Source organism: Oncorhynchus clarkii, chromosome 4, assembly GCF_045791955.1.
Source record: "Oncorhynchus clarkii lewisi isolate Uvic-CL-2024 chromosome 4, UVic_Ocla_1.0, whole genome shotgun sequence".
NCBI classification, from domain to species: Eukaryota; Metazoa; Chordata; class Actinopteri; order Salmoniformes; family Salmonidae; genus Oncorhynchus; species Oncorhynchus clarkii.
The window spans coordinates 56029761-56040538 of NC_092150.1; the positions used below are offsets into that span (position 1 = coordinate 56029761).

At 43.8% G+C, this 10778-nt stretch overlaps 1 protein-coding gene across 1 annotated transcript; it reads right to left on the reverse strand.

Moving 5' to 3' along the window:
• Nucleotides 1-336: 336 nt before the first annotated feature.
• On the reverse strand, nucleotides 337-9489 carry LOC139406965 (proton-coupled zinc antiporter SLC30A1-like). The gene is made up of 2 exons (XM_071150182.1): nucleotides 8598-9489; nucleotides 337-5715 (listed from the first exon to the last, which is right to left on the reverse strand). The coding sequence occupies exons 1-2, from the start codon at nucleotides 9184-9186 to the stop codon at nucleotides 4784-4786; spliced, it is 1521 nt and encodes a 506-aa protein (XP_071006283.1). The 5' UTR covers nucleotides 9187-9489; the 3' UTR covers nucleotides 337-4783.
• Between the last annotated feature and the right edge of the window lie 1289 nt (nucleotides 9490-10778).

Below are 10778 nucleotides of genomic sequence, written 5' to 3' on the forward strand. Positions count from 1 at the left end.
TTGGTCCATGTGGACTCCGATGCTTCCCACATTTGTCTTGGCTGGATGTGGGGAGGGTTCTTGAAATGTAACAGCCAATAAAAATGTAGCCACTGGATGCCAGCGGACCATTCAAATTGTTTTGACTAATACAAAATTCTCCAGACCTCCAAAGTAGGCGTGACAACAACATGATTTGGAGGTTTTGGCTACGCAAGACTAGGGGTTAGGGGACAGTGATGACAGCTAGCTCTCTGGAACAACAATGGAGACCTGCTACCAGTGGTGTAAAGTACTTTAAAAGTACTACTTAAAAATAAAATAAAAACTTTAAAAGTACTACTTAAGTAGTTTTTGGGGGTATCTGTACTTTATCATTATTTGAGAACTTTAACTTCACCAGATTCCTAAAGAAAATAAATGTACTTTTGACACCCAAAAGTACTCGTTACATTTTGACAGGAAAATGTTCCAATTCACACACTTATCAAGAGAACATCCTTGGTCACCCCTACTGTCTCTGATCTGGCAGACTCACTAAACACAAATGCTTCATCTGTAAAGTATGTCTAAGTGTTGGAGCGTGCCACTGGCTATGTGCAAATTAAAAGAACATGAAAATATGGGAGTCTGATTTGCTTAATGTACGGAATTTTAAATGATTTATACTTTTACATTTTGATACTTGTGTATTTTAGCAATTACATTTACTTTTGATTCTTATGTATATTTAAAACAAAAGACTTTCACTTTTACCAGAGTCATTTTCTATTAGGTATCTTTACTCTTACTCAAGTATGGCAACTTTGTACTTTTTCCACCACTGTCGGCTGCACTGATGACCACTGCCTCACTGCAGCACTGGGTCGCTCCACCCAGCGGTCTATGAGGAGAGGATGGGAGGACTGGTCATTGTGTCCGTGGATGACCAGAGTACACCATCTGTCTCACTGGCTTTGTTCACTGGATTACAGCTAGGTTGGGTGAGGGGTGGGTGTGGTGAGGATTGGTGGAAAAAGGGGTTTGGGGAGGGGTGAGGGGGGGGGAACACAGGAGGCGTCATCCAGGGCTGAATTGAATACTCTAAAAAAGGCTAGAGCAAGTGGACCGAAGTTCACAGGGGTTAGAAACGGTCAAGCTGAAGCTAAAAGGATTCATCCTTGCCAGCACAGGCTACATCGTCAATATATGCAACAAAAGCTAAACGAATAGGTACCCTAGTCAATAGGTAACTATAGGTATTCAAAAGGAGATCAGGGAACCATCCTCCAAAAGGTGTCTGAACAGATTAAACCAGAAAGTCAGCAGCATTAATGCTAAGTAAGCTTTCACCTATACCGATGGCCAAAGTTAACATACAATCATAGAAAGAGAATCTATAGAACCGGTATCCCCATTCAAGTCAATGTTCCGACAAAGGGTTCTGTCAAATTACAGTCTTTCTAGAGATTCTATTTCAATGCACACAATACCCCATTGTAAAGGTGCAACAAACAAAAAAACTTTTCATGAACACAGACAATGGGGACCTACCACATGCCAACCCCCCACCTCTCTGCACCCTTAGAAAAGCACTATGATTTTCTTTACAACTATGGGCTGTCGCCTGGCACCCAAACGTAAGTGAAGTCAAACAATGGTGAGGGCAGCATTCAGTCTCGTTTAAACAGGCTAGGTAACGAGGGAAGAAATAGAGAGGAGAGCGGGGCAAGACGCTGGAATGCCGTGTAAATGACTAGAGCAGTGTGGCTGTGGGGAATGCTCCCCAAGGGGCCTACTACTGTGCGTAAGGCCCTCTGGCTGAGGGCTTTTCACTGGGCTACAGAGCTAGGCCAAGGGCTAATGGCTTACTGCCCTGTCTGGCTGCGAACTACCGCTCGGTCAACTCTGAACCAATGACGTTTGTTCCCACTGTAGATTCACTTTCAAAAGTAGGTTCCTTTTCAAATGTACTGTAGAGTCACTATGAACGTAGATGGCATTTCAAGCATTATGGCGATCCAGTGGTGCTATTTAACCATTCATTGTGAAATATCTCCTGTTGACATTACCTTCTAGACAAGTCTGATGGATTATTATCAACGCAGATGTTCAATGAGTTTGAATGTACTAAATGGGGGCTCAACTTCCTGATTTAGCCTAGTTTTTTCACCTTGGTCATCAAGAAATGTAGCGGCCATGAATAAAGCCAAACGAGAGTTGTATTGGGGGGGAGGGGTTAATGTGGGCGTCGTGTGTGTGTGTGTGTGTGTGTGCACGTGGCAAGCATTTCTATATTCACTCTGACAAAACAGTACACAGTTACAGTCACTCACACTTCCAGATAACTTTAAAGTCTAACCAGGTCTTGTGTCTTGACATCGTCTAGGCTAGAGCTAGACAAACTTGCCAATTAGCTTCAGCCGGCTAGAGTGCGACCATGGCAAAGTTGGTTTGACATTGGATAGCCCGTGTACATTGTGTCATTTACCGATTGTCCCTAACTAGCCCCATAGGGATATTGAACGTCAAACCAAATTGACACTACAATAAATGTTTCCTACTCAACGATGCCACATAGGCCGTTTTCAAAAGGAGAAGTTGCTTTTTAGGGGGAGTCGCTCTTTAAGGGTAGAACTAACCTCTTCCCCAGGCTATTGTGCACATCTGATACATAAACAGTAAGGCTGGCACCGATGAAATGGATGTCGATTAAGGCAGCCCTCCACACCTTTATGATTCAGAAGGGCTGGGTTAAATGCAGAAGACCCATTTCAGATGAATGCATCCCCTTCCATAAACAATTCAAAGTCGGCCTTAGTGGGATTGACCATAGAATTCTATGGGAGTGACCTTACTTGTCATCATTTTATTTTAGCGACTCAGAAGATTGTGGCGTGCTAGCATACGGGGAAGGTGTTGTGGGAGATGATTGGTTGGTGGATTAAGCAATGCCTATGCACCGGGAGTTTCTCCCGATATTTCTGTATTGGCTAACGAATGCCAAGTTTGACACACATTTGGGCGGAAGTTTCTGGGAGCGAGATCAAGGGTAAGACCTAATGTCCAAAGAAACCACATCTAAAAACACATTTTTTTTTAAATTACACAAAACAACAGTTTGACATCTGTACCAAACAGCCATTTTAAAATGTTCACAATGACACATTGACGGGTACTGTAATATATCAAAAACACATTGGCAGACATGTCATATTTAAAATCCGAAAAAACGAATGACACATACCTCAATTTGCACAGAGGGCTTGAGTCTCAAAAGACAATAAAAGTAACGAGACCTTTTCAAAAACAAAGGAACGTGTCAAACTACATTTCCCAATACAATTATTCTATATTGCATACACATTTACTTTGAGTGGAAATCTGAAATGCATCCTTGAATCAACATAGAAATGATATCTTTGTGTTGATAATAATAATAATAATGAATGAGGGAATTTCCTTCCATCAGATTTCCCATTTAAAAAGGCCACTAAGATGACTACATCGGCACATAAAGCCTCACAAATCCAGTCACCAGAAAGAAGGGAAAAGATTCAGTGACATTTCATTTAATCTATAAAGTTATTCTCGCTATCTGAGAAAACAAGGAAGTGGGCTACTGTTTTGTAGCAGTGTTAGCTCGTTCTGAAGCTCTGTGGCTGAAATAACACACTTCAGTTTGGTCATGCAAAGTTGCAGCAGAAGCACTCTGGACACTGTAAAAACATTCAGGATGGATTTTGACTAGGTCCCTTCCCCAACACATTCATGAGGAATATTAGTATGAATTTCAACAACCCATCCGATGGCTCTCCAGCAGAGATTTAAAACAGAATATTGTTTGGCATTTTGTAGTGCACATTTTCTTCAGTGATAGACCCTCAGGTTTGCAAGGCATCCGATTTTGTTGTTGTTGAATAAAACAGTTGCTGAAGTTTGCTGATACAAGATAGCCTACAGTACTTACGCGAACAGTACTCAGTGCTATTTCAAAGCAATTTGAATTATAGGCGTGGTGAGGTTTTTACACAGCGTCTGCCTTCAACTAACAACTGCCATTAAAACAGAGTCAAGGCCAGAATAAAAGTCTGAGAAAAATTCATTTAAAAAAAACATATTTTCAAAAACAAGTCTACAGCATAGATGGTTCGTCAAATATTCAGAAAAATTTCACAAATTAAATCTACCATCCAAACTAAATATTATAAATGCATCTACAGAGAAAATTATAGATCATTACTAATAACTTAAATAAAATTAAATTGTAATAACAATTTTCTATTGTGGGGCCAAGGCTAAGAAAATTGATGTTCAAAGCCTATCCCCCAAAAATAAAAAAATGATGCATACATGAAAAGGTCCATAAGATCAACAAAAAAGACCTGCGGAGTAGACAGGTGTGCTTGGCCTTGCAGGTGTCGTGTTGGCTCATGGTACTTGCTGGAGGGGAGTCTCCATTCTGTCCTTTATTGAGACGCTTTGGCACAGAGACACCGTGGAGGGATGGGACGACGGTGACACATCACAACCCGGCGCTAATGTGGGGAAGGATACACATGCAGCAGGCCAGACCAGGCCGTGGCCATGGCGGTTGCGGAGGTCAGAGGTGAGGAGGTGGCGAGGGGTAGGCAGTGGGAGGGCTGGGACAAAGGGTGTCTTCGAACAAGTCTGCCGTAGTGGAGCCATTTTCCTACCAGTGTTTCCAGAATCAGAGCGCGCTGTACACACGACAACCCACTGTCAACTTTGGCTGGCACTTTTAAAAAACTTCCATCAACTTTAGTAGTGATTCTATCCTTCCTCCAACTGTGTCCGGTCTGTCTCACAGAGAAGATTCCACCTCTCGGGTGATGATGACCTCGGGCTCCGGGGTCCGGGGGACCACCTGGACGACTGCAGCAGCCGCCTGCTCCAGAACTGAAGCTCCGGCTGCTCCCTCTGGGGTCTCGCTGATCACCTCCATTGCAGAGGCCGCCAGCACCTTCCCCTCGCCTGCCGGACCAGTGCCAGCAACACCCTGCTTGTCTGCAGCGCCACAGCACAACTTGGGCGCACACTGAGTTCGGCAGGAGAGCTCGCAGAGAGAGGCACTTGACTCGGAATTGACCGTGACAAACTCGGGCTGGATGGTGGTGGCGTGGATGCCCTCATCGTGGAAGAAGTCCTTGATGCGCTTGGCCACGTCCATGTAGGATGTGGGGTCGTGGCACTTGATGTGCGCCGTGGCGATGATGCGCGAGCCCGCCAGCTGCCAGATGTGCAGCTCATGAATGGCCAGCACACCGTCCAGCGAGAGCAGCCGCTCGTTGAGGCGGTGCATGTCGATCTGTTTGGGCACCGTCTGCAGGAGGATCAGCGCAGACTCCTTGAGCAGTGGGTAGGTGGTGTAGAGCAGGATACCCACCATGATGATGCACAGCGTGGGGTCAAGGTAGAGCACCCAGCATGGCCCCACCATGGTCCGCTGAAAGCTAGAACCGTTGCCGTCCATGGACAGGTCCACCAGGGTGTGGTTAACGTGCGGGTGATCTGTCGAGTGGCATGGGTTGAAGCAGCTCTCGCCAGGCGGGCACGGCCGCCACACAAAGGTGAAGATAAGGGCGTTGACCACCACGATGACCGAGCCCAGGGCGTCGCCCAGCACGTGCAGGAAGACGCCGCGCATGTTGAGTGAACCCTCGTCGTGGCTGTGGTCCATGTCCTCGTAGGCGGCGCTGCCGTTCATATGCACCTCGCCGTCGTTGCGAACAATCTCTGAAGGAAGAAGACGGGGACAAGGGGTTAAAGAGGTCAAGGGGGGGGGGGGGGGGGGGGGGGGGTGCAAAAGCACAGCCCTGTTAGAAATGCATGCTTCCTAGTTTCTTTGAGATCATTTTTTAAATTTAACTAGGAAAGTCAGTTAAGAACAAATTCTTATTTACAATGACGGCCTACTGGGGAACAACTGCCTTGTTCAGAGGCAGAATGACAGATTTTTACCTTGTCAGTTCTGAGATTTTATTTAGCAACCTTTCAGTTACTGGCCCAACGCTCTAACCACTAGTATACCAGCATTGATCTAGAAGTGATTGGATAGGTGAAAGCAAGGTGAGCACCATCCCCAATGATAACCAATTCAGAGCCGAGATTACTTCAAGGAAGGTACAAAGGATGCATTTCTAGTATTTGAATAGAGACAACATATTTGAGAGGTTGATAGGAAGAATGGCAGAGACTCCTGCATCAATGGGATGGAGAAATGAAAACGCTGATAATTACAAAGACGAGGAATGACTGGAAATCTTAATTTTGAATGACTCACATCCAGCTGTGGTTTATTAGCTGCCTCATCCAACTACTGACCACCATATCAAACCATAATGATTGATGACTTCATCAGAGGTGTTGGAGGACATGGTTGATGTGCCATGTACGGCTGCCCGAGATGATAAACACCTTGATAAGAAGCTAAGACTTGAATTAAAACCATTTACTTCAACGTAGAAAATAATGTAGGCCGTAGTACATCACCTTCCCAGTTCCCATTCTGGAAATGAACTCCAACCGGCGTGGTGGTGGAAGCCAGTAAATTAACCGACCACAACAGACTCCCCTGCTTAACACCTTGAGGGAATTCAATTCATGTCTGCAGACAGCTTGATTGCCTAGCACTACGCTACGACTCATACGGCTACATAATGGCCAATGGCACCAGAGCCAGCGCTAGGCTAATAGCCTCTGTCCCGGCACTCAGTGGCGTAGGGGTAATTCATCAGGGCCTAATGGTGTGGCTGAATCAGGGGATTTCGGTCGTGTCACTGCTTGAGATGATGTATAGCCAGGTTGCAGCGATCAGTGCATATGGAGGAGGGAGAAATGGGATCCATTTACTGAAACTGGCAGAGCCTGACAGGCCCACTGTAGAGGGAAAACTTAGTTTCCTGGTTTAACTATTTTCTATCCCAAAAGGAGGCAGAGGGCAGCTCTCAGCTCACAGACCCTAATATCAGCAAGGAGATCATGGTCATTATCTGAATCTGGTGGATTGCCATGTTTACACCATGATATCCTGTTAATATGATAAAACAATGGTGACAAGAATCACTGAAGGCCTCTGACTGGGATTTATATGAACCATTTTTTTGTAGTATATAAACCACTTATAATATGTGGGTTTTGTGAAGGAAGACAACTTCCTGTTATGGTTGTAGAAGCACGAGTAGTGACAATACGGATTAAATGTCTTCTAATAAGGTCACGATTTGAAAGCCTGGACTTCAAATGCTCAATGTAATTTGAGGGATAAAATCTGGATGGCTGGGACTTTCACAATTGTGGTTTTGTAACAAGTCATGACATGTCTGCCACCATGTAAAACATCTGCAGGCTGACCCTAGGTCAGATTATTATTATTTTTTAACCTTTATTTAACTAGTTAAGAAAAAAAATCTTATTTTAAATGACAGCCTAGGAACAGTGGGTTAACTGCCTGTTCAGGGGCAGAACGACAGATTTGTACCTTGTCAGCTCGGGATTTGAACTTGCAACCTTCCGGTTGCTAGTCCAACGCTCTAACCACTAGGCTACCCTGCCGCCCCAGAATTTTTTCAGATTAGTCTGATTCAAATTCTTTGTAATATTACAGTGAGCATACAAAGGGGGTACAGTTTTATGAAGCATTGTGTATTTTACAGACAAGCAAAGAGGCATAACCTGGGAATAGGAATAACTGTCTTCCTGAAGTGGCAAAAAGAACAGTGGCAGTTCCTTGAGATAAGAGATTCTATTAAAAGGGTCTGTTGTGCACTCTCATGGCCTCTGCAAAAAGAATTTCAAAATGGTGTGTGGAGAATAGGCATAGTCATGGGACGCATTGTTCTGTATCAAATCACTGCTGATACCAGTCACTGACGCCTACCAATATTACAATGAATTTAGCCTTATCACTGTTTCTGTTAAAAACTACAGATGTCATTGTGCCTCTGCCCAACCATTACACTTTGTGAGCCACTGGTCTGTCTGGTAAATGGCTTCTATAGCTTAGGCTATAGGAGCCCATTTGGCAACATATGATAGATATACTGATGATGCCCAAGTCAGGAGACCCACATTAGCCCAGTTACACCTTTGAGATGGTAGTGGATATTGATCCAGCTACAATACAGAAGAAACCCAGCCAAGACCATGTGAGACTGGCTGTGTTGAATGTCTCTCCTCAAAGGCAAAGATATGAAAGGGTTAACGAGAACACCACAGAGATGGCTTTGGATTAAAGACCACTCCATATTGAGTAGGCCTTCACATTTCAGTTCTTTGAATAAAATCCCTGTCCATGTGAGATTATGCGAGTGTGTGGTCTGTTTGCCCCAACTCCCCAATTATATAACATCTTATTTCAATCGATGAAACAACATAAAACCTGAGACAGGCTAGTATGGTTGTTTCATATTTGATATCATAACGAAGAGCTGTCTAGATATGATTCATAGTAGAACAATGAACCCGAGGTGAAAGAAATATCAGTATCACTGGGTGCCAAAGGGTCAAATTCTGAGTGAAAAGATTGTACCTAGACAAGTACAGTAGCTACATCAACACAGTATGTTGACAATATAGCTGCTTACTGTAAAATACGAATAATTAATTACATAACTTACCATGTCTACGTCTCTCACTGTCCACGCCATTAGGGGGGCTGTTGTGGCTACCCACCAGGTTGTTGGACTCCTCTCCTGATGATCCATTCGGTCTTTCTGACTTGCATATTTTACCCCTCTTGTTTTTCTTATTTCCATGAGAATGGCCTCCTCCGTGAGAGTGCCCGTGTCCACCACCTGCGTGTCCGTGGAACAAGCACAGCCCGAGGAGGTTGACCAGGAGCCCGGCGGCCCCCACACCGATTACTACATGGGGTTTATCGATTTCATGTGGGTTGGTGAATCGCTCGACGGCCTCCAAGATAATGGTGAAACAGAGAGCTGTGAGGAACACTGCGTTTACGAGAGCCCCCATCACCTCCGCCCGGATCCATCCGAACGTGTTTTTATTTGTCGATTGCGTCTTCTCAGCGAAGCGCACCGCCACCAAAGCCACAACCAGCGCTATGACATCCGATAGCATATGAAAGGAGTCCGACAGCATTGCCAAAGATGCCGTGATCCGACTGACGACTACCTCCACAATAAAAAAACCAAATGTCAATGAAAGCATGCATAGTAGCCGCACACGATTAGGCTCACAAGCCATTTTTCTCCGCTGGTCACTCGTTTAGCTAGATAACTGAGTTAGCTAGCTAGTTAGCTTACAATATGCTGGTAGCTATCTGTAGCGTGCCAATCGAGACTGGAAGCATATGATGGGATTCCATCACGTATTGTAAATATGTATATGCTCGTTAAAAAATCGTAATTATTGTACGATTTACAACCGACTCCAATTCCAGATACAGCAAAAAACGATGTTGGTTCCTCAAAAGCGGCTAACTGGGAAAATTAAAAGACTGGGGTATATTTCAGAAACGTTAGCGTAGACTTTGATTTGCAGACGGCTGAAACTTTGCACCCGAGCCGGTAAAGTTTCCACAACGAATGAGGCACGCCCTGGTATTTTGCTATTGGTCATTATGGATAAAGTAGAATTTGGTTGGTCCATTTTCCCAACCATTTCACATGGGCGGAGCCAAGCGTTGCTATGTAGGCACGTTGCGTAAAGCAAACAGTTCGAGGTCGTCGTTTGGAATCAATCGTCTAACATTTTGTGACTTCTTGTTTTTTAGGATGGTGTATAGCATCTCCACAATGCCCGTTGTCTTATTTTTGTTCGCTAACAAAATGGTATCCACCCAATAGACATTAGGTTACTTAGACTACTGGTTAAGCACGATTACAAACCGAAAAGAAGCCTACACCTACTCTGAAAATATCTAAATGAAAATCGACATGTTATTTCTCAATCTGTTTAAAAATTGAACAATTTAGAACGCATCCTGGCCATCACACAGTTACCTGATTGTGGACCGCAATTTGGGTCATTGCGTGTCAAACAAAGATATCCATCAAATAACGCTATTTGACGTACCAAATTAGCTTGTTGACCAATCAGGACCTATATATGACTAGACGTCACATAATAATTTAACATGTAAATATTGTTTTACGTAGTTATTACACCATCACTCGTATTTCATGTCACAGCGATTCACCAAACGTATGCTATGATGCTGCTGCTGCTGCACTTCAACACAGACAGACTCCCCCAAGCTCTCGGACAGATTAATGATGGTCGGACCCACCTATGTGAAGCTAAACATAATAAGGATTAGCCACAATAGTTCGCCTTCAAAATAAAAGCCTCAGTAAATTTGATGCAAATAGTGCCATAATAAAATAGATCATGCTAAACAAGGTTGGACTGTGTCATATAAATTCAACAAAAGACCATTTGTTACATTGAGAAAAATCTGTTGAAATCACACTGTGGATGCATTCGACTTTAGAATTGCATTTTATATATTAACATGCAATTTATATAACAACATTCCAACCTCGTTTAGCATACTTATTTCACTGTACAGCCTTCCCTATAGATTGTGGATCAATGACATTGGGTATCAGTGACACCCACAGAATATGAAACCACTGTGAAATTAGCCACATTTATTGTATCAGTCAACCACTATGTGTATTGAACACTTCCATAGGAGAAACAATACAATACAAAGTGGATGTTTTAGAGTCTGATAACTCTGGAGGAGGACTTTGGAAAAAAAGCACTTGGGTATTAAGCAGACTGATAACCCCTTTAATTGATCCCAAATCCGTAGGTAAGGCTGTACAGTG

Bases quoted from the DNA above. Each gene is read 5' to 3' on its own strand.
- LOC139406965 (XM_071150182.1), bottom strand. From the start codon at position 9,186: ATGGCTTGTGAGCCTAATCGTGTGCGGCTACTATGCATGCTTTCATTG. The intron at 5,716-8,597 runs GTAAGTTATGTA...TTCTTCCTTCAG, and splicing joins CAGTGAGAGACGTAGACATG to AGATTGTTCGCAACGACGGC.